Source organism: Netta rufina (genome assembly GCF_964035555.1).
Source record: "Netta rufina genome assembly, chromosome: 26".
NCBI classification, from domain to species: domain Eukaryota; kingdom Metazoa; phylum Chordata; class Aves; order Anseriformes; family Anatidae; genus Netta; species Netta rufina.
In genome coordinates, this window is record NC_140150.1 from 1,698,232 (window position 1) to 1,721,776 (window position 23,545).

Sequence of the window (23,545 nt, forward strand, 5' to 3'; positions counted from 1 at the left end):
AAAAGTCAGTTTCTGCAGATCATCTTTCTGTCATTTTAACCTTTCTGAGAAACGAAGTATGCACATTTGGACTTCCCTTCCTCTCAATTCTTTACATTAAGCAGCTTTTGAGCCAAGTTTAAATATTCTGTCGCTTTTGCTTTGGGGGAGATATTGTAGAGCTGCATATGAAAATTAGACTGTGTAGAACTCATTATATTCCTATATAATTTGATAGAACCACTTAGAGTCAGACCTTGATCTTATTTTGGGCCTCTTCATTACTTTCCAGAGATGAAAGATTCCCCTCCCCTCCTCTGTGGCTCTCCTTTTAATCGTACCTTACCCTTGGCACCATTAAAGCAACAGAACATCATTTCAAATGCACTATATCGTTTAATCTTTTCCAACACTGAAGAACATGATGTTCAATCTATTTATAGAACAATGCACAGAATATGGAGTTTAATGGATCTCAACTTCTCTACTAGTCATAGATATCCTCGCTGATGAAACAGAACTTTGAAAAGAGTCATAATACACAAAACTCAAATTGGGAAATGCAAGACTGTCAGGAAGTCTCTGGAGCATCGAGGCCAGTTCTCACCTACTGCAAACCTAACAAGCTCTGCCTTAAAATTAGTGAAGCTCTTACTCCTGTTGGGCATCTACTTTAGAACCTCATTCTTCTGTTTAGAAAATAGCTTCTGATTTCCTGCCTGCATGTATTTATCTCCAGCTTTACTCAGTTGCCATTGTATTGACGTTTTCTTTTTACGTAGACCGTTCCCTTTCTGGTGTTTGCTGCTTATTCATTCTACTGCAAAGAACAGAATAAGCTTCATTTTTCCTGGAGTTTGATAATTCTCACTATTTCTTTGCTTGACACTTAAAAAGTAAGCTTTTTGCAAGGTCATTTCCTATTTCCATCCTCAATAGATGCCCTGCATATTTCTCTTGTTTTTCCCCAGCTACCCAGCCATCTACCCAGTGAGGGTTGTATTCAGACCCTGATCTCTGTAAGAACTGCTAGTCCAGTTGATGAAGTTAGCTCCCTTCACTTCTTAAGCTTTCCTATTAATATGGTAATTGAAAAGAAAAAAAAAAAAAAAACACACACAAACAACAACACTGCATATGCTTTTGTCTTCTTACCACTATAATAGATCTCGGAGCTCAAGTTAAAGTCACTCCAGGGATGCATGGTCAAAGAGGTGCAGTTGCAGTGTTCTGGGAATATGTTATAGTTCATTAGAGTTGGAAGTGAAATGTCATGGGGTTTAAGCTAGGGTGTTGGAATTTGTTTAGAAACATTAATAAGCGTCTTCTCAAGAAAAAAGCCTCATGTTTTCCTGCATCATTGATGGAGAGCTTGCTGTTCTCTGTTGTTATAGAGGTTCTTGGTTTCAGAGAAAGCAAAGTATGATGAATATCTGCCTGGGATTTGTCTGTCTGTCTCCAGATCTCACTTGTTATAACATCCTTCACACAGCTCACACCCCTAATTAATAGCTATAAACTATTCAGGGGATGGAGAAATTAACAGAATTTAATCTAGTGTCAGATGCCAATTTACTAGGCCTGATATATGAACAGTAATTAATGGTGTGGAGGCTTGTGATTAGCTACAAAAAATGGAGGCCATCACTTCATGTAGTGCTTCTCACACCTTCCATGGGAAGACAGAGAAAACAGGAGGAGAAAAACAACCACAAACCTTCTTATGAAACTTGGGACAACTACCTAAACCTGTACAGCTCCCAGTGGAATGAAGCAGCAGGGGATGAGGAGGCAGCGGGGCTGTTTTCCTGCTTTGTTGCTGACTCATTAGCAACTAGAGCACTTGGCTCTGAAGTGCAGGTACCCATGGGCAGCAAGTGGAGTGGCGGGTGTTAGGCTTTCCTTGTGTGAGTTTGGGCAGCTCCAGCCTGGGTAAGGGCAGGAAATGTGCTCCGTGCCACTGCTCCGTACTTCAGGCTCTCAGCAGTAATTGAGAGAAGTGTTGCTGGCTGGCAAAGGAAAATGATTCCGAAGTCATCAGATGACAATAAAGTTGTGCAGTGCAATTGGCTTTCGTACTGAATCTGCTCTTAGTTGTTCCTCCTGTTTCTGAGGTCCCTGGGGACAAGCCTCTTGCAGCCGGCTTTTGGAAAAGAAAGGCCCGTCAGAACCCCGTCCCCTGGTCGTATTTGATGAGTGGAGGCTTAAAGAAGAATGTGTGTCACAGCTCGCATCTCTACGACAGCCACAAAACATTGGCTGCATGCCTCGCTTTGGCAAATATCGAGGGAGAAACCTGCTTCTCGTGCTATATCGGGTGCTGCAGTGCTCCCTGGGCTGTCAGCAGAAAGCTGTGGAGTTGTCATGGTTACTTGCTTCCCTGGCCTTGGTTTGCATTCCAGCATCGTTGCACGTTCCTGCTAGAATGGCTCCTAATTGTCCTGACTCAGTTGCTAACGAAGCTGATGTTTCATATGTGGACAGAAATGGGCTGGCTGGCGGCTGGGTGCTGGAGCTGGTGGACAATGTGTAGAATTGCTCCTTATTATTGTATTTGTTTGGAGTTAGTGCTGAGTTCGGGCTAAATGGCTGCGCTTACCCGGAGAACAGGTGGCTCAAATTGCCACCAGGCACCGGTCTGCATAGTAAACAGAAGAGTTCTGCTCGGCTGTGACAACGAGGAGAAAAACTATTTCCTCAGGAGCAATTTGTCTGGGAAATCGAACTCCTTTTTCTTCCTGCAGAGTACTTGCAGGCAGACTGTGATTTCCGCAAAAAGATATATTTTTTGAAAAATGTCAGTAAGCTGCACGCACGCTCTCTGTTCCCTGCTCTGGCAGCCCTCACCGCGCTGCTTCCCCATGGCTGGGCAGGGAACCGCGTGCTGCCGCTCTGCTGCCTTGCTCGGCGAGAAGGCAGGAATCACCAGTGTGACAGCTCAGAGATAGAAATGTAAAACCACGTATAAACAGTATTACCACAGGATGGTTTCAGTTTATAACCTTGTGCGTGAACTAACTCTACAAGAAGCCACTGAGCCAGGAAAGAAGCGGATTTATCCCAGTTTTATGCTTGAGAACACCTGAATCACAGAGAGGGGAGCACGGAAGGGTGACGGTGCTGCAACATCCGTGTTGGTCAGAACGACAGTGGCTGTAGGGGGGAGACAGGAGGGTGGCAGGCTCCTGTTTGTGCCTGGAGAGGGCCTGCCTTGTGCAGGTTTAGAGCTTGATCTGATGCTGAAGTTGTCCGCACGTACCGCTTGATTGGATTTTCCTGACCTCTGAACAACAAAGACGTGCTCTGAGTCAGACTTTGCAGACCACGGCTGCGGGGTGGAGTGGGAGGAGTGCAATAATGGGATTTGGGACTTTTCGCGTTGGGCCATGTGGGACGGTTGGGAATGGTTGCAGAGAATTTCTGCAGAGGCCCTTGGGCGATGTGCTAGGAGGCTGCAGGGTTTTCCCACCTGTCTGACACGTGTGGGGAGGGGACTGCCCTCCCAGCACCACCTCTATCAGGACAAATGCTGCTCCTCACTTGCTAATCACTGGCAGGGTACCAATCAGTTACAGCAGTAAGCTTTACTGCCACTTTTACCTGATTTAAGCAATGTTTTTCTCCTGACCCAGTGGATATAACCATGGTGCTTAATCCGGACGTAACCACGCGTTGTAGGTGCACTGGCACAAGGCTGTGGTGTTCAGCACACGGACTGGGAGCTGCACAGAAGCTGAACAGCACCAGCCCAATTGGTTCTGCATTGCTGAGGCACAGTGGCAAAATAACTGGTTAGCAGAGGTAACAGCAAAGAGTCTGATCTCTAGAAGCCTGTTCCAAAGTGGGACGGAGCTTCCCAAGGCTTTTGGCAGAATGTTTTGAATGCAGGTCTCCTAGATGAGGCAATTTCAGATAGCATTTATTTAGACATCTGGGATGAAGCCGGCAACATCAGCCACTACAAATCCTACCAACTGTGCTACGTAACGAGCCATCTGGACACAGCCCCCAGCCTGGCCTTCCAGCAGGTGGGGAGAGGAGGCACCACAGTCCTGGAGCAGCCACGGAGCCCTCTGGGGGGGGGAGATCAGGTTCTTAAGCACTACGGGCACTACCTGGTCAGGACTGGGGCGTGATGGACTGCAGACATCTGGTAGTTTGATGTAGTTTGGGAGCCAGGGACTTTGAGCTAGCTGAACTGGTGGAGGATGCCACTTGCTTTTGTGAGTGGTATGAAGGAGAAGAGGACAGATCCCTGGTTGGTTGGTTGTTTTTTTTTTTTTTTTTTTTTTTTTCCCTGATTTGTATTATGGAATGTGGCAAACAGGACAAAAAGGAGGAAGAGGTACCTACCCCAGAAAAAGTGAAGTTTCTTCTTTAAAAATAAAAGTAAAAAATCTCTTCTCCCTGTCAGAAACTGTTAACTATCAACAACAACAAAAACATATTCCACCCAGATTCATTGTGGTTGAAAAAAACATGTTTTTTAAATGTCAGCCAGCTCCAGTTTTAACCTTATTGTTTCTCTCTCTCCTCAAGTTCCCAACCCCATCCCCTGCTGGGAACTGAGTCATGTTCTGTCGCTGAGCTCTCCTTAGACAGCTCAGCTCTGCTCGAGTCACTTTTTCTGGCCGTTCTGTTCCACGCTTTGAAGTTCGCTAACCCACCTCCAAAATTTAGGGTGTCAGCTGAAAAACAGAACATTTCAAAGCTGACTCCCCTGCTCTGTAGAAAATCAATTATTATAATGGCCTTGTTATTGACAGGTGTGTGGGCCGCCTTTCTCATGGGTAAGACGATGACATAAATCCAGCATTAAGCATTCTCTTCGTCACCATCTTCCCTCTCCAGCAGCTCTGCTGACTGCAGTCCTGTTTTCCATGCCTCTGGGAGTGACGGCTGGGTCTGGAACAGGCTGTTTCTAGCATGCCTCTTATGGAACAATCAGAAAGATATTTGCGTCCTTACTCTTCCTTTTGGCTTAAGCCCCTTTTCAGCATCTCCATAGTTACCTCTTCGTCCGCCCGCAGTCACAGCTGCCTGTGTGCAGCCACCTCGCCAGCAGTCCTTGTGGTCTGGAATAACCTTCCTCCATCTATTTCCTCTCGGTGACTTCCATCTGAAGATGTGGCTTCTCCCTCCCCGCCTCGTTGCTGTCTCCTGCTGTTAGCAGCTCTGTGATTGAGTGCTTTAATTCACCCGCCTGGCAACGGGTCCGCTGCTCTGCTCCACCTAGGCTGTGCCATCCACTCCTTGATAGCCTACGTTGCACTTTTCAGTCCTGCACTGTGGTTTTATGTGATAGCTGCTATGCAAAAACATTTGTCCTGGGTGGACCTTTCCTATCCTAAATGTGGGTGGTTGGCTCTTCCCTGGGAGAGTGCAGATCGTCCCAATAAACCATGGGAGAGCAGCGTGCTTTTCTGGGACCTGGCTGCACCAAGCTCCAAGGCTGTGTCTATTGCATTATCTGGTGGCCTCAGCCGTGCATTTCTCTACTACCTCACTCAGGTGGGAACAGCATTGTGGCTTGAGGTCGTGTTTGCAGTGGCTAACTTGTAAACAACAAAGTGTTTTGCTGTCAAAGGAGCAGCTCAGCAGCTGCTCCTCGCTGCCTCTGCTCCTCCTTCCTAGGGCTGCAAAGTGGGAGCTGTGCTCAAGCCAGCTCTGATACTTGTCTGCTTCTTCATGTTGCATCTGAACTGCAGGCTGAGCGGCAAGAGGGACTCCAGCAATACGTGAATTACAAAGTCATTCAATTGTCAAGCCTTTTAAGCGTCAAGTTCTCCTTTAAACCCAGAGACTGTGACATTCAGTAAAGAACAGCATCGTTTCAATGTCAGGAAGGTCTATTCTTAGCACATCAGTCAAAAAGAAAAAAATCTTTGGGGGGTGGAGGGGAGCAACCAAAAAACAATTTTGCCAAAATGAGCCATGTCAGAAATGATCAATTCATCCTCCATTCAGAGTGACCTGGTCCTTGCTGTGTGCCAGAGGACAAAATCTGATGACACAGCACAATAAATTAAGATTACCAGATCTTCTTGTAATTAATTCTCTTGCACTGCAGGTTTGGCAAGGAATAATTTATCTCTGAGGTGATTAAAGCACCAGTGGTGGTTTTTTTTTTTCTTTTTTCTTTCCTTGTTGTTCTCCCCTTTTTTCCCCCTCCCTCTCTTTCTTTTAGGAACACTTTTCCTCAGTTAGTAGAAGAATAGGTGCTGGTGGTAACAACCCCCCTTGTATTTTACTCATGCTATTTAAATGCCTTTTCCTCAGTATGAGTTATGAACAAAATAATAAACCTGATCCATAACCTACTCTTCAAATGTACCTGATGTTGTAACAGGTACGATTCTTGGAAGAAACTGAAGTTCTAAAGCACTCATCATAACACCCGAAAATTATTTACTCCTCAACTGAAAGAGAAAAAGAATTTATTTAGCACCCTAGAACCTTAGGAAGATGTCTGTGTTATTTCTTCCAAGCGGCGTCTCCTAACTCTGCTCACAGAGATGCTGTTGGTGGGTGTATTCAAGGGCTGAGAAGGTGCAAAGAGCTTTCTCCAGCCTTCTCGAAAAAGCCACGTAAATGTCTTTGTATCTTTAATTAGATGGGAACAGAGTTCTATTACTAAAATTTTCTTATGGCTGAAGAAGAAACTGAGTCCTCTGGAGGGTGATGGTGGTAATGGACTTGTTCCAACACAGACTCTGTCTGTGCCCATCCTGACCATCTCCAGAGAGACATCGCGGCATCACTGTCATCAGTGTGCTTCTGTCTCTCTTGCTCTCCTTAGTATTCATGCAGTGATGATCATGTGCAAATTACTCACACTTTTGACTTGAGAAAACTTTCTTAGCCCAGAAATTCATCCAATATCAAGGGAATTAGAAATTCAAATGGGGAGAAATCATACACTATGTGTCAATACAGCAGACCTTATAAAAGCTGCAGTCAATCATATTGGCATCAAAGGTGGCGGTGGCACGTTTCCTTGCCACCAGGTGCACTGCAGTCTAACAATAAAGGAAAAAATGAATCAGAACAAAAACCTTTGGTATGCTGCCTGCCCGGGACAGCGTCAGCCACAAGCATTGATCTGGAGTCAGCTCTGGAGCTTCTTTGTATTGTCATCCGTGGCTACGCACAAGTCCTGTTTGGTTATTTGTCTTGCCCGTTTATCTGCCTGGGCTGTACTCTAAAGCAAGTTCTGTGTCTCAGCATATTTACGTACTGGTTCAGTAGAACAAGTGCTTTCTCTTAGTCTTCACTTATGTAACTGGGCTATTGTGCACTGGCCCCTTAATGAACTTCTATGTGCATGTTTCTTTTTAGAAACGCTTCTTTTAGGCAATATTTAAGAGTTTTGAATGGGAGCAATTGGGGTCTATTTTTTTGTTGTTTGTTTTTCTTTTATATATATATAAACTTATACGTTTGAAAACACAAAATGTGTTGCTAACTGCCGAGGAGCATTTGTCCTTATAGCTGCTTAGCAGTTACTGCATTGACCTGTTAGTTCACCATACAAAGAAATCAGTTGTTAATGGGCTGAGGTTTTGTTGCTGGTTGTGTTGTTCTCTAAGGTTCTGGATTTATACTTTTAAATACAGACGGAATGGAGAGTTCACCTGTCGTCCAGTGATGCAAAGCTAAATTAGCTGTTAACACTGAAGTAGTAAAAGGTTGTTGTAATGCTCGTAATGCTGTCCTGTTTGTTACCTGCCAGGTTACATTTCTGCAGCCAACATCCCGATAAAGGGTGCTGTCTGCGTGCACGCTGTTCGGTGAAAAAGACTTTGTTTAATTTAAAGTGGATGTAAGTGCTGCTGAAAGGTAGGAGGCTGACGCAGCTGGAGAGTGGAAGCTCAGAAGCTACGACCCAGGAAGCAGCTTTACAAATTCACAGAGCATTTCTCTGTGCATGAGGGAGAGCAGACAGTGTGATGAAACCTCTGGTGGTCCCCAACAGAAAGGACTCAGGGCAGAGATGGAAGCTTCCAAACACACTCCCCAGTGTGGCTTTGCCCTGATCTGGAGTTTGGATTTCTTCCTCTTCTAAGTGATAATGTCAAACCTAATGCAGATATAAATGTAAATCCCAGCACCGATTTACGGAGCCTGTAATTCATTCCTGTGCGATTCTGCCTCTGTGTTACTCTGCTTATGTGCTTTGCCTGCCAGATGTTGTGGTTTTGTAGGTCTTGTATCTCAGCGCTCTGCTGTCAGCTCCCTGAGATGCGAGCAGTAGGCAGGACCCAGCTGCTTGCCCCCAGCAGAAATGGCACATCTTGCTGCTACTGTTCGCCAGCAGATCCCCTGGGTCTTGAATTTCTGGCAGACAGAATTCCATCGGGAGAACTAAACCAAACCTTTAGCGTACAGTTATTGTAAAAACCTGATTCTGGTTTTGTTGTAATTTAGCAGGCTGAAATGGAGTCATAATAATCTGTCATACTTTGAGTGAATCAGTAGGTTTATACTGGTAAAAACAGACTATCCGGTAATCCCCTAGCATTTCCAGGTTGTTGGGTTTTGTTTGCTTGTTTTTTTTTTGTATTCTCAGTGTATTTTTTCTATGTTAGGGGTGTGTGTAGCTGATAACTATGTGTTTCTGGGTGTGTGTCTTCAAACCTCCAGGGCAGAGAGGCAGCAGGAACCAGACAGCCAGAAATATCAACAGCTCCCTTTAGTGACTTAGGGGGCACTTAGGGTGCCTCTATATGTACGTATTTGTTTCTCACGTCTGTGACAGAGCAAGCAATAAAAGCCGTATTGCTTCTGACAACAAGAGTCCAGGGTTCAAGTCCCTGTTCAGGTGGTGATAATTTATTTTTTATACTTTAGTGGGTGATATTGGTGGGAGGGGGATGCTTGGATCAGATATCTTGGTCTATAAACCACCCTTTATGGCCCTACGACGTGTAGCATGTCCAGTACCCAGCTTGTGCTGGGGTGTGGGTTTTGGCTTACCTTCTGCGCTCTCCTCTTGTCGGCCCGCTGGTTCTGGTGGTAAATTCGGCTGAAGTTGGAGACAATGACCGGAACGGGCAGAGCAATGACCAGCACCCCGCTCAGGGAGCAAATGGAGCCAAATATCTTCCCGGCAATTGTCTTGGGCACCATGTCACCATAACTAGAGGGGAAAGAACAAAAAAGGGGAAGCCCCTCCTTCAGACAAGTGCGGTGGCACCAAAAGCCTGTTCAGGTTCTCTGAGCAAGCAGCAGCGTGGGTGTCCAGGTGAGACAATAAAACAGAAACCTGCCATACAAGCAACACGTCCTGTGGATTTACACCACGTTCTGGCAATGGATTGAGCTACACCGAAGAAGGGTGCCCCGGCTGCAGAATGCCTGTGCCAGCCCAGGCAGTGGCTCAGCATGTTAAATTCATGCCCTCACTCATTCAGCACCTACCTCTCCATGTCAATGAGCTCTAACAAAGTTTGTCTGCGTGTATGTCTGCTTGTGACCAGTTCATGTATTTTCATTCCCTTGTATCGAGGTGCAAACGAGGACTGACTGACGCTTGTGTTTAAAGACGCGGCAGTTTCCTTGCCATCTACGCATTCAGAAATACGGGGTGCAATAAAGTCTGCATTCGGTAATGAATGAATTCTCAGGAACGAGTCCAGCTGAAAAATGTTAAGACAAACTTCTGCACTGAGGCTGACCCAGCAATCTTTTCATTAACTATTGTAATATGTATGTTAAATAATACCGGCAGAATCGGAGATGAAATAATCCATTTTCTGCAGATGGGAGATCCTGCTGGCTTAGGTTTTTTAGGTTGCACATGATAAATCACTGCTCTGAGTGCTTTTTTGCTGTCTGTATTTTTACTCTGCAAATTGCAAAAGCTTTTTGTAGTGGTTTTATACTTAAGCTTTAACATTTCCTTCTGTAAAGGCAACCGATGTGCTTATGGCCACTCAGCAGTGCAATAGGAGCAAGTGTGGCACTTGTTCCATAATGCTGTGTTACAGTGAAGGTAACTGGGATTTTGCATTTTGATTTACAGTTTGGCCTGACACAATCCCCGTGTTTTATGCCAGGTGATGGGACCTCTTAATTCTAACCAACCGCGCCGTTGCTGACAGCTCTCCCGTCTCGCAGCACAGCCTCTGATACCCAGTCGGGCAGCAGCTGCTGGCAGTGCAAACGTTGCTGCCCTGCCTTCAGCAGATGCAGAGGAAACCTCTGCAGGAGGCTCGTCCTCCCCTGCCGTTTACCCTCTTGAAGCGACTTCAATGCTTTCTTCTGCACATGGTTGATAGGCAAATAAAAACCCATCCAGAAAGCTGGAGGTGGGCTGCGCTGCGTTCTGATCGTGTAACAAAGAGCTCGTTTGTAGCTAATGCCCTCAGAGTATGGTAGGAGCACGACTAGCGCGGCCGCTGCCTGAATTTCCAGGAATTGTTTCAGGGAGCCAGTTATTGCGTGCTTGTGTGCAAGGGTGTATTAACATCCGAATTCAGGGAAGTGATTTTCAGCTGGAGGAAAGGGAAAAGCAAATGGCCAAATACCAGGCTTTTTGTTTGTTTTTGTGCGTATGTCTGTGTGTTTTTTAGAGGGGTTGACACCAAACTGGCTGTGTGCAAGCCTCTGGAGTACAGGAATTCCCAAAGCACCTTTGGGGCTCAGGAGGTCAGGCACAATCCCACTGCAAGCAGGTTTGTCTGATCTGGTCACAGCCAGGAGTGGAAGGGAGGACCTAGGCACTGCAGCCTGCTGAAATGTTGTAGAGGACAGGGAAATGATGCTGAAGTCTGGGCCTGAGGAAGATGTCCCTTGTTTCAGGGAGCTTGAGATCTGGAAGGCTTCTGGTTGCTATCAGATGGCGTTTGGGATTTCCATGCTTTTCTTTGGGGTATTCTGGTGTTTGATGGAGCAAATACCGAAAATTAAAGTGATTTATAGCTGAGGTTTTATTTTTCAGACATCACTAGCTAATGCTTAATTATTCCAAGCAGAATCCTTCTCCTGTGCTCACCTGCCCTGCGCGCACTCGCGTTCGGAGTGCCGCGAATCGATGCCGTGCTATTTACGTCTGTTAACTTCCCAGCTGCTGCTGCTTTATGCAAAGATAGTTTAAAAGCTCTTGCTAAGTGACAAGGTCTTCTGCCTCATTTAACACTGTTCTAAAAAAATCTTTCTCACTTTTTTTTTTGCTACTGCCCCTTAACACGATAGGGCTGACAAATTAATCATATGCCTCAAACATGATCTCAGTGACCTGGAGTATGGAGAGAAAGCCCTTCTGTGCATTTGGAGGAAGTATAATAAGAAGCGTCTGCCTCTTGGTCTGCCTTGTTGAGTTTTGTTCTTACACACAGACTGAGAGTTACCTCATTACTTGGGACTTCAGAGAAGTTGCTTTAAAACAGGCAGGATCTCGGAGTGTGGAGACTGATTTTTCTGGGGAGGTGCAGGACTTTATTTGCAAAACTGTTGGGAAAGAGACAGTGATGGGAAATTTTGCACTGGCTGGAGTAGGCTGTGCAGGAACGAGGCCTAGAATTTCTCCGCTCTGACGCTGACTCCTCTGGATCTACTGCAGAATTACCTGCGGAGAGGATGTGCTGGGCTGGGCACTGGGGGCTGCATGGCACGGCACGTGTTCACAGCCATGGTTCTGCCTTTCCTGGGCTACTGACCTGCAGTGCAAGTGTCAGTGGTACTTGGAAGTGTCCTGGCTTTGTGCTCAGAGTAAAATCCAGCTATGCTTCTGGGGAACTTGGGCTATTTTTAGATGACCTATTCTTAAAAAGAAAAATCCATTCAGACTTCTAAGGATCAGGGTTACCTCCAGGTGTGTTCCCCTGGGGTATGTGGGTCAGTGCAGAGCATGGGCATTACTCAGAAAGCTGCAGGACAGATTGTTCTGTGTACCCCTGCCTCCTGGATGTCTTACAATAAGCAAGAAGAACAGGGAGGAATACAAAACTGGCAATGTTCAGACCTGAATCGCATTTTAGCAGTGGGGAAGGAGCACAGTGCAGGATGGCTCCAGGCACAGTGGCTTGGGGAGCTTGGAGCAGTGGCTGCTGCAGTGTTAAATGCTGGGGTGACAATTTATTTTTGTCCTGAATGCTACAACAAGTGCTAATGGCCACGTGGCATATTTATAACAGATATAGTGCCAAATAATCTCAAATATTGTATTTCAGTTAGTACTAATTGAGCATTTTAAAACCAACGTTTTTTAAAATGGAATGAGAGAACACAGCTTGCCTATTAATTTGTTTAGTACAAGGCAACTTGTCACCTAAAAAATTTCTGCTACAGAAGGTGCATTTTAAGCAATTCATCAATAAGCTCATTAGAGCAGTAAGAAGATAAAAGAGTTAGGAAATGATTAACATTCAGAGGGCCTAACGGGATGTTAGAGCCTGTGATACAAACAACGGGGGCTGCAAATTCAGTACATTTTCCTGTGACCTTTAGGAAGTCATTTCAGCTTTTGGGACCTCAGCTCCCCCTTGATGAAATGGCACTTGGTTATTTACTCCTCGCCTGCTTGGTTAGATGAGGCATCAAGTTCCTCAGAGCCCTAACTGCCCCACATGCTGAATGTCCCCAGCACCCAGCAGTGCCGCTCCGTTACAAATTTTACTAATGCGAGGTGGTTGTACAGAGAGCTGGAGTAAACAGCCTGCCTGTGGCTCCAGGCATGCCCAGGGATAAATGCAGAGAATTGGCTAGGTTAGATGCGGAACATGCCTAGAGATAAACATATTTCTTATTTATTTTGCCAGGAATCCAGTTAGATGGCAACAGATTTGAGCGGTTTTCAGTTGCTGGATTTGTTGTTCTGCTTGCTGCCCGCTCTAGGGGAGCTGCCCCTGCTGGGGTGCATGAGGGTGAGGGACCTTTCGGAGGGGCTGCCCTTGCTGTCGTGGTACCCCCAGTGCTCGGTGCACTGAGAGTGATTCTGCAGTTCCTACACATTTATCCCATGCTTAAAATGACCTGGCTGCTATTTCTCCTGTTTTCTTCTCCCAATGTCCCTTCAAAGCCACGTTTCCTTCCAAGGAAGCTCTGTGATCACTGAGGCTCTTACCCACTGTACACATCATGTAAAGTGCAAGTAAAGCCTTAAACAAAGCATTGGGAAATTACCTTCAAATGGTCACTATAGACTGGAAAAGACTGTGAATGTAGAGTTTTCTTATTTTATTTATTTGTATTGGACCTTCTTTGTACTTTGGATATAAAAGGGGTCGTATGTCATTCACCCTAATTAGTAGCTATTAGCCTTGACAACTTAATGTGCTGTTGTTTTTCTCCCTGTCAGTACAGAAAATAGAGGTCACTGCTTCTGAGTTCTGGTTTTAGCAGTAGAGGTGTCTGGACACTGCTTAGCTCCTCCAGCTGGAGACAGCAATAAATAAGGTGCTGAACAGCTCATCAAATGACTCACTCTAAAAATAGACTCCCAGCAGCATCTCTGATGATCCTTTCTCTGTGCAGCGTTCACAGCCCTACAAACAGGGAATTGTCAAAAAGCTGGAAGATTGTGTAGTACGGGGACGTTAGAAGGAGCTACAGCAGTAACGGCTCTGCGGGGACGGTGAAAGAACTTTGCAGAGGATGCTCTTTTCCAGCAGCCTGTTTTATTTGCCAGCTTTTCAGGCAGTGTGTGTATAAAGCATGCACCTGGGGAGGGGCTTAACGTTCATAAAATTCTGTTATTGCGTGGTTATTGTTTCCTCTGGTTCTTCTGGATGCAGGGGAGGTAAGATGGCAGTTGCTGACTGATAAACCTGTATCCCAGCACCTTCCCTCTTACTAAAAGACATATTCTGGGGCAGAGGGAGGCCACAAAGAGTAAGCAGAGTTTTTTTTTAAAGTGTTTTGTGGACATAGACTGAGTGTCAATAAGGGTAGTTTGGAGCATTGTCAGCTTTTCAAATACTCTAAGCCTAGGAAGGCCACGATGCGCCGGTGAATGCCCGAGGAGCCTGATGTGAGACTTGTGCCTCCTGAAAGAGCGTGCTGTAAACAGATCCACGACGGCTTTGGAGCAAGCAAATCTATAAACAGGCTGTCAAATGACAGACTTGAACAGCAAATCAGCTGTGTCTGGGGAAGTACAGAGCCTATTTCATGCTAGGTTTCTTTTACATTAAATACCCTTATTTTCTGCCTTGTTTTGAGGTGGGCAGCTCCCCAGGTGGGTATTCAACTTCTGTAAGGTTTGGCTTGGTTTTGTACCGGTATTTTCTTTTTCCCTGGCATGTTTTATTTCTTAATGTCTACATGGATGCTCTCATCCTCCCTAGATATTCTGCTGGATTTACAACCAACAGCCGAGCTGCGAGGGGATGAGTTCTGTGGATGTGTGTCCATGCTAGCAATGGGTGCTTATTAGCTTCAGTGCTTAGATTAGTTGGGATTTTTTGGAAAGTTGTTGGCAGTTACCTAGTAGGAGGGGTTGAGGTAATGTTGAGGAATGATTTCTCTGAGGAGATGCAAGTTCTGCTGCTTCTCTACCTGCGAGCATCAGAAAGGAAGGCAGATTTTCCTCATGGCTTGCTCAGGGAGGAATTCTCCTGGGCAGCCCATCCCAACCCTCCTCAAAGCCATGTGAAGGGGTCAGGCTGACCTGGGGACAGTTATAGCTTGCTTGTTCCTGTCCTTGCACGAGAAAGGTGACTGAACTGGGAAGGTCTCTGATAGCAACTGGTAGCGTAAATGTTCCTTACAGCAGCAGCAGAGGCTGCCTAAAGAAATGGGAATGTTTATGTAGACTCGGGAATAAACCCGGTACGTTATTTAAGACACTGAGGGTTGAGAATACTCGATGTATGCACACGCTGGTTCCGTTTATTCTTTCTGGCTTGGATCAACTTCTCAGCCTGTAGGCTGTTAAAACAGATGGTCTGAATTCGGGTAACATTCAGACCTTGAGTTGAAGCTAAAAATGGAATTTCATTGGCAAGGAAAGTAGGTCAGAAAGCTAAAGCCCCTAGTCCTAAAATGATGAAAGGCTTCTAATCAAGAGTCCTCTATTACCATTCATTAAAAGGAGCAGGGGAGGAATCACTGTTAGGGACCACGGTGAGAGCACAAGCCCCCTGCATCCTGCAAGGAGCCCAGCAGCTCTGCAGCTGTGCTGGTGCCGGAGATGTGTGACCGCTGCCCCGGGGCTCCTTGCTGCAGGGGGACACGAGCGGCTTCGTCTGCATCAGCCGCAGGGAGGAGAGCTGCTCTGCACATCTTCTGTTAATACCTTCCACACTAATAATCCTTTCCACACTGATTCTGTCATCCACCTGACTCAGGTTCTGTGACTTCATCGCCCCTGCAGGCTGTGACTCCGCCGCACCCGAGGCTGCCAGGCAGAGATTTCTTTGCTCATTGGGTGCCAACACTTGGAAATCTCCCCTCCTTGTAGCCAGTGGGGCTTATTCAGAGCAAATGGGGAATTTCTTCCCTTTAACACAACAGTCCCAGCTCAGCACATTGCTTCAGCCCTTGCTTTGTGTTAAGCACATGCTTAATTCCTGTTCAATTAAAAGATGGCAACGTACTTGTTCATATATTCTTTAAATGTTACTGAGATGCATTTGTTCTTTATGTTTTGCAAACCCAAGCTAAAGTACCGTCATTACTCCTCGCCCTTTCCCCCCAGCCTACTGCTAGGAATTAAATTTCTCTGAATTGAGAATTGCTTGCATTACAGCTCTGCCAGCAAATGCGTTTTTAGAGAGAGTGTCAGAGACCTCCTGTTTCCTCTCCCTGAACGTTGACGTGGAGCATCTGCCTTGGTCTCCGGCTGTCATTGTCACAGTGGCAGGTAGCAAAAGTAGGGAGTGAAATCTGAACCATCCCACTGATCTGTTCAACTCAGAAATCATGCAGGGTAATTGTCTACTGCTTACCAGAAATAGCAATTTACACCGTCATTAAATCTCATTAAAGAAAAATAGATGTTTTCTTTTTTATGGTATCTCATGTTTCTACATGACCATCTAATAAAGCACTAGCTAATTTTTCCATGAGAAGGAAAACTTAAACTGTTGATTTAACAATTATTTAGAGAAAAAGGGGAATTGAATTTTATGTAGAATCAATATAAGAAAAACTGAATTTCACTTTGCAGCAAATACCTCCAGTCTTAACCTCCACGCTGTACCATCTGTAATGTATATTCATTCAGCTCTTCAGGGGAAGCTTTATTCTTTCTAGTTCTCACAAAGCTGATGTATCTAGCAAAAAGTGAACTCAGTTTTCTTTTTCCTCATGCATCGCCAAGCAGCTAAGCTGTCATCTAAGTTTTTGATCCTCAAATCTCAGTTTCGATACTGATAGATGCATCAGAAAAAGCTCTTTGATTTTTTTCTTCATTTTTTTTGGTCAGCCTGCTGAACTTACAGCCTTTTTTGTTAGACAAATCTTTCTCTATTTGCCAGAGCTAATTTGGATTTGAAATGTATCGAGAAGACAACAGGCAACACCAAAAATTTTGTTTGAGTGGTGATTTTTCAGAGCTGATGTCCCAGCTCCTGCCCAAGCCCCAGCAGGACGGCTGTGCTGGCGGTGCTGAGATGTGCTGCTGCCATGGGTAGTCCAGAAGTCCCTGGGTCAAGAGAAGAACACATATATGTTCACAGCAAGTGGCTGTTTAGCCTTTCAACTCACTATTATTGGTCAAGGAAAAGCTCGCTGGTTTGCTGTATCAGTGGGAGTTTTTGTTGTACATGAACAAAAAGAATCCATTTGATTCCTTCTGACAAAAAGCCCACCCCTTGCTGTGTATCTTCAGATTGTAGGTTTTTTTTTTTTCCTGAAGGTGAAAGTATGATGTTACTTTCACAGATTCCTGTTTCCTTGGTAATTCAGGCTTTTCACCCTGAAACTGACAGCAAGTTCTTCCTTGGTCAATATTTAATTTAATTTAAATTCTAACGTGGGCACTCAGACTTAAATCCAGTAATAAGAATCGCCACCACAGGTTCCCTTTGGCCCTTAAGCCATATGGCTGCTGCACACGAGGCTGTGATGAGGCACCTTGCTTTGATCTTTTTATTTATTTATTAATTTTATTTCAATTAACCTCAGCTCTGCTGCTGCTCCTGCACGTGCAGGCAAGGGGACGGCTGCGGTGCCAGCCCCGATGCTCAGAGGTGCTGCTACAACCAGCTTGTGCCTACAGCACGCTGCAAGGAGGTACTGCACACACGGTCACTAATTAGCTTACAGTTGAGCATTGTTATCATTTTACTACGATGTCACTCATTTATAATTTGTCCTTAAACAAACGAGGGTGTATTTTATCCAATAGAGAGAGCACACTAACTGAATTAAGGCCAATTACATAAAGTGGAACGACAGCTTTGCAGCCACCCACTACTGAATGAGCCCTTTGTCTTGGGCTTTCTTCTTGTGACCCAAAGCAGTATTTCCAACCTTTGTGTTTTCTACAGCTATCAAGCATAAGTGATACTCAGGAAATCTGAGGAGACTGAGTATCTTCTTGTATCAGAAGTCCTGAGTCTAGTTGCCTATCTGACCGTCATCCTGTGTGTTAGCGACTCAGTGCTTCTCAAAAACACTTTTAAAAAAGCATTTATTTGTTTTCATGGAAGATAAAATGTCCTGTATTGAGGTATTATTTATTTCTGCCCGTATAAACTTAAGGGCCTTTTAAATTACTTCATTCATTATTAATTCAAGATGAATCCTCATATTATTCAGAGTGAAAACCTTATACAATTACCTGATAGTAGAGTCAATTATTTTTTAGCACCTTAAAGACCCCTGCAAAAGAAATCTCTCTGGAAAACATGCAGGTTGGAGAGAGCGGTGCGTGCTCTGAGCAATTAGACTTTTCCCCTACTAGCAGGGCTGAAGGCTCCCCGCTCTGTCTTAATTTCTTAACTGTGGTGTCAACTTATAAGAAATGTTGGGTTTTTGCTTTCATTTTATCCTCATCTGTTTCTTCTCTGTCTTTTTAAGCAGCTTGAGCATCCATGCTGAGCCATGTCACATTCCGAATGATACACATACTGTGCATTTTAATGAGCTGCTAACACTGATTATACAAAAAGCCATCTCAGAAATATTTACTGAGTCAAAAGGGAAGGGGAAAAAAAAAAAGCCTATGGGGAATTAATTAGCTTTTTAAGAATTAGCTTTCTGAAAGCCTCGGATTCTGGAAAAGTTGAACTTGGAACTGGAAGTAGTTTCAAAGGAGCTCAGAAGTGAGCAGAAGGAACAGGAGTGCGTTGTAGTGGAGTGTTGCATATCACAGGCATCGCTGTGCGGCTCAGCAGACACACCATACGTATACATACACACAGACAGGGGCTCCTGCTGCAGGTTGCTCCGGGCTGTGCAGGTTGGATTTTTACCATCCCCATGGGTGGAGGCTCCACAGCCTCTGTGGGCAAGGTCCGTCACTGTTCAGTCACCCTTGCAGTAAAAAATGTGGGGAACACTCCAGATCTGGAGCAGCTCTCTTTGTGCAGTGCTTTTCCTGCTATGGTATTTGAAGTTTTGATTCCACGTGGAGATAGCTGCTGGGTTTATACTGCGTAAAATAGCAGACAGATGCATAATTGAACTGATTCTCACAGCTCTTTTTGACTCTTTTTGAAGGAGTAAAGCTGTTTTAATTTTGATCATCTCCTTAGAAATTTGATTCCTTTAATTATATTTAAGCACCTAAGCTCCTTTTTAAATAATGGTTTGAAATATTTTATATTTAAGAATAGCTATAATACTGTAAATTTGCACAGAGTTACCCTTCGATCACAAGTTCTATTTCAACAGTCCAGCAATTATGATCAAATAGCGAAGTGTATGAAGCATGTCAGGTTTATCGGAAGGAGAGACGTGCCGCAAGTGAGAAGTATATTTCAGATCTAAAAAAAACCTGAGCTGTAACTTTTCTACGCATCCAGTTATCTGTATCTATAAAATATAGACCCACCTAATAAGTACAAGTCAACAACTACGTATTTTTTTAGTGGTATCAGAAATTCAGTTAATTCTAGCCTATGGATAGCTTCGTAAAAATTCCCTTGGTTCTAGACCAATCTCACCAACGATGATGTAAAATGGGGTGGGAAGGCAGCCCAGATTTCCAGACCCTTTAGAGGACCTGACCTCGGCTGCTGAGAACTGGGAGGGAAGGTGAGCAGAGTGCACTTGTCTTGGACTTCACCTCTGGGCAAAGCAGAATCGGGAGGAACTGAGGACTTGTGGAAATGCATTTTGGTGCTTTCATGTGTAGCAAACACAGTGCTTGAGTGTGTCCCCTTGGACTTGGATTGCCTGGCTGCTGATGTGTTTGTTCTTATCCATAGGCTCAGCTGACTTGTAAGCAAAATGAGATCTGACTTAGGGTTAGATCTACATAGTTAATTGGGCTCCTAAGAGGGATCACTGCAGCACTGGTGCAGGCTGAACGCTATTTGCCTCTTGACACAACTAAATAACGCAGTAAATCTGGCCACAGATACTACACGTGGCTCTGACATCCACTCTGATTTTAGACTGTGGCATGCAACCTAGCCACTAGGAAGAGGTTTACTCTGCAGCAGAGGCACATCCTGAACATTATATACCACGAAAAGCTGGGAGATCATACCCAGGACCTGCACCTCGCTCTGCTAGCCAGAGCTGGGGTGTTGCCTCTGCATTGCAGAAGACTCTTTTGGCGTGGGCGTGCTTTGTTCTACCTTGGTGTAGATACTTAATGATTTCTTCTCCACCCCTCCGCTTTTTTAATGGCCTTGTTTAAATAAATATTAATGCCTAGTCTTTGAGCAGGTGCAAACCTGTGCTCCAGAAAGACTGTATTATGGTTGCAGAACCATTCTGCCATCCCTATCAATCACTCTCTCATTTGCTCCTGGGATGTAAAGAGCACCTGTAGCTAGTTAGCTATAGACTTTATTACAAGCTGGATGACTTCAGTGTTCCTTGCTCGTGACTGTTCCTTCTGCTTTCTTTTCTATGAATAAATTTTGATTCTTTGGAAGCCTTGACATATTTTCCCCTCATTTTGTGACTCTGTGTAGCAGAAAATAAAAATAAGTAATAAAACCCCAAGAAATATGGGTGCCTTCTGTGAACCTGCTTAGCACAGGATAGCAAAAGTTTGTCGCAAAAGACAGTGAAAACAAAAAGCTTTTTCTATGCCAGCCAGACTTTTATCTTGAGCAAATTAGTGTCTTATTAAAAGAAAATCAGTAAGCTTTAAATGCCAAACCACAATACAAAATTTAGTTTGTTGGTGCACGATGGACAAATCAGAGGAAGAATCTTTATTACTTTATTTTTTTCAAATGGAAGACAAGAGCTGGGAACCTGTTCTGAGGGATGCTCCACTTTTTTTTTTTTTGTTTCCTTTGAGAACAGCCACCGTGGAGGCACAACAGACAGGGGTTTATTCTTCCAGCACTGTGTGCACACATGTAAATGTGGTGTGAGGAAATGCAGCGACCTTCCAGCGATGGCTGGCAGCCAGGAGTGTCGGTCTGAGTGGTGTCCTGGAAGTCCCAGCCTGTCTCCCTGACACCTTTCCTTTTCCCTGTCCCTCATGGGTTGGCCATCTGTGCATGGAGTACCAGCAGTTCGGGCTGTAGGATCCATCTTCAGCTGCATTTTAGAATATCTTATACATTTGTTCCTCTAAGCATGTGTTAATATTAATAACACAGATAATTTTTCTGAGTAAGAAATCAAATTCACCTACATGCTGCCAGATCTACGCCTCCAGGGAAGTGTTCTTAGTCTAGAGCTGGTTGAATAATTCTGTTCTATTTCAGACTCCTCTTTCTTCAAAGACAGACTAAAGGACCTGCTCACAAATACCAGTTTCTCTTGAAATGTTTCAGATTTGTTAGGAAAAAAAAAATCAAACTATAAACTTTTAGGTGAAAGCAACAACAGCCAATTGAAAATGTAGGCTTATTTGTGGATGCTTCAATTTTCTTTGTATTTGATTAAAATGCTGCAGATTTAATATGATTTTTTTTCTTCTAAATAGAAAGAAAAAGAAGAAAAATAGCCCTGCATGCAGCTTCCTGTTATTTTCTTCACCGGTGGAGTATTTTATCATTCCAAGCAAAAATTAACTGGAGTTGTCCAAGTTTTCCAGTGATTGATAGTGTCACTGTAAATGTTACCAGTCAAAACTTGTTTTCTCCTTTTTCACTCCTCCAGAGCTCAGGTAGGCAGTTTGCCAAAGTCTAACACTCCCTGGTGTGCAGTTTGAGAAGCCAGCAGCACCAGCCCTGTTGCTGCTCTGAACACCCCATCGGGCTGGAGAGCAGGGTCAAATCTCCCAGCCTCAGCAGTGCTGGAACCAAGCAAAGTGTGCTGCCCCACAGCAGCCCCAAAGACGGGCTGTGGGGATGGATGTGTGCGCACTGCATAGCTCGAATTCTCTTACTTGCTTTAGCTTTGGCCATCAGAATTGGGTTCTAATGTATTTTCTGCCAGCTTATCCAGCATGCACAGTATTCTCCTTCTCTAGTAATGCTCAGAAAGTTGATTTTGAACTTCTGGCCTTATAAACATTTTCCTCCCAGCTGAGAAAGCAGAAGGCTAGCAATGAAAATTAACTTGCTAATAAAAGTAATTAGCACACAAAGGGACAATCACCAAAATCAAACCCTGCTTTGTCTCACTAAGAGTGTTCAAGTATTGCATGAATGGAAATAGATTATAAGAATAAATCATTCGTGGTCTGCATCTTGGGACAGAGCTGAAGGATGGTTCTTGTCTCTGTAGATACCCTGAGTCTTTTACTCACATTTTATGCATTTGACCAGCCACATCTTTATGCACATTCATGAGTATTTCAGGAAAAACAAAAGACTGGGTCGTCTGGTCTGTTTTCTGGCATCAACACCACGCAGTGAAATTACTATTTTATGGTTTCCACCAGTAAATCTTTTGTCTAGACCTAAATTTAGGACTAAATCTAAATTCTCTGTCTAGTCCTTCCCATCGCTACTTGCAGACTTGGTAAATTCACAGCTTCCCTGCCGGCAAATATTATCTTCTAATTTCCTTTGTCTTAGAAGATCTTTCTCCATTATTTGCACAATCTGAGATTTAAACCATCATCTGTTACTTCATTCCCATGTCTGCTGTGAAGAATTCTCTTTCCTTTCCTTTCTAGATTAGTAGAGGTAGCGTCAGCCTCATCATATTTTCCTCTGTTTCTATTTTCTCTAAGATATTACAGGATGATGCCCAGAGAAAAGCTTGCATTTTTGAATTGGCTACTAGTGATATCTTCTCCTTCTTGTTGCTACATGTGCACCCCTAGAAGTTGAGCTTTTCCCTGTAGATATGACACTGAATATTGGATCTGAGTTGATGCCTTCATAAAAACACTTGACTAGGAATTCATTCTTTTTGCAATTACTGATTCACCGTCCTTCCTCCAGCTACAAACTATTGCAGATAACATTATTTGAATTTATCTTTGCGAGTGTTACGCAGCAGGCTCATTTCCCAAGGTGATTTTTGGAATAAACAAACAAGCCAAAACAAAACATAAAAGCCCTAAAACAAACAACCAGGAGCACGGATCTGCAGCGTGCATTTTTATTCTCGTCTCTCCCATAGAAAAAGGAGAGATGTCAGAACTCAAATGTCTCGCAGTATGTTCTGCAAAAGCCGTGCAGCATGCCATTTGGATCTGTCAACATTTTATATTGTGACTGGCAATGAAGCTGCTGTACCTTTTCCCTGCAGATTAGTACGACAGCTGTAACAGCCATGCGAAGTGACACAAGTTACAAACAGTTCTTACAGATTGGCCAAGGAATCAGGTAGGGAAAACGACATGCCATCGGCTTGTGTCTTTGTTGGTTTTTTGTTTGGTTGGTTCTGTGGATTTTTTCTTTTTCCTGTAGATCTCACATACATGGGAAACAAACCGGATTTTTAACTCATCCTGATTTAGGAAAATCTCTGGCTGACCTTTAAGCTGACTGGATTCAGTACAGGGATTTCCTTTGACTTCTGCACATTTTAAGCTATGTTTTGCTCCTTTTGTATTCACCAAGCAGATAAGCCCTGAAAGTCTAAACCAGCAGCAGTGAGCTTTCAGCCCTCTTCAGTCCAGTGCTTGGTCAAAAATACCATCTAAAAATATCTGAAATTTGAGCGTTTCTTTGGGGTACAGACTTCTGGTTTCTTCTGAGGAAGACAGGCAAGAGGAATGGAAGGCACCGTTCCTCAAAGTGCTGAGCTACTGACATCATTCAGAATGCAGATACTGAATAGCTTGAACAGGAAACGTGGATTTTAGTATTCCTTTAAATCCAGTGAAGCAAACTGAAAAGCGATGCAGCTGAAGCTGTGCAATTATGGTACAGCTGTACAAGTGTGGCTGAGTGGAGACGTGGCTATAATAAGCCTAGTAAGTAGTAAATTTGGGTATAAATCTGAGTGAAACTATTTAAGTTGTGAATTTTTCACTGTGGACTGCCACAGACCCTATCACCACATGGAAAATAAACCATAATTCTTTGAATCTGCAGAGCTTTTGTTTTCATCCTAGCGGGGCTTTCAATCTTTTCAGTCTTTC

The 23,545-nt window shown here is 44.2% G+C and overlaps 1 protein-coding gene across 2 annotated transcripts in view; it reads right to left on the minus strand.

Annotated features, from left to right (window-relative positions):
* KCND3 (potassium voltage-gated channel subfamily D member 3) overlaps positions 1-23,545 on the minus strand; it is a gene marked incomplete at both ends in the record, with an annotated part of 104,094 nt that overhangs the window by 17,240 nt on the left and 63,309 nt on the right. For both annotated transcript variants that reach the window (XM_084301709.1, XM_084301708.1), the window contains one exon: positions 8,956-9,118. In XM_084301709.1, the coding sequence (XP_084157835.1) occupies positions 8,956-9,118 (163 nt within the window). The remainder of the gene's footprint in view (positions 1-8,955; positions 9,119-23,545) is intronic.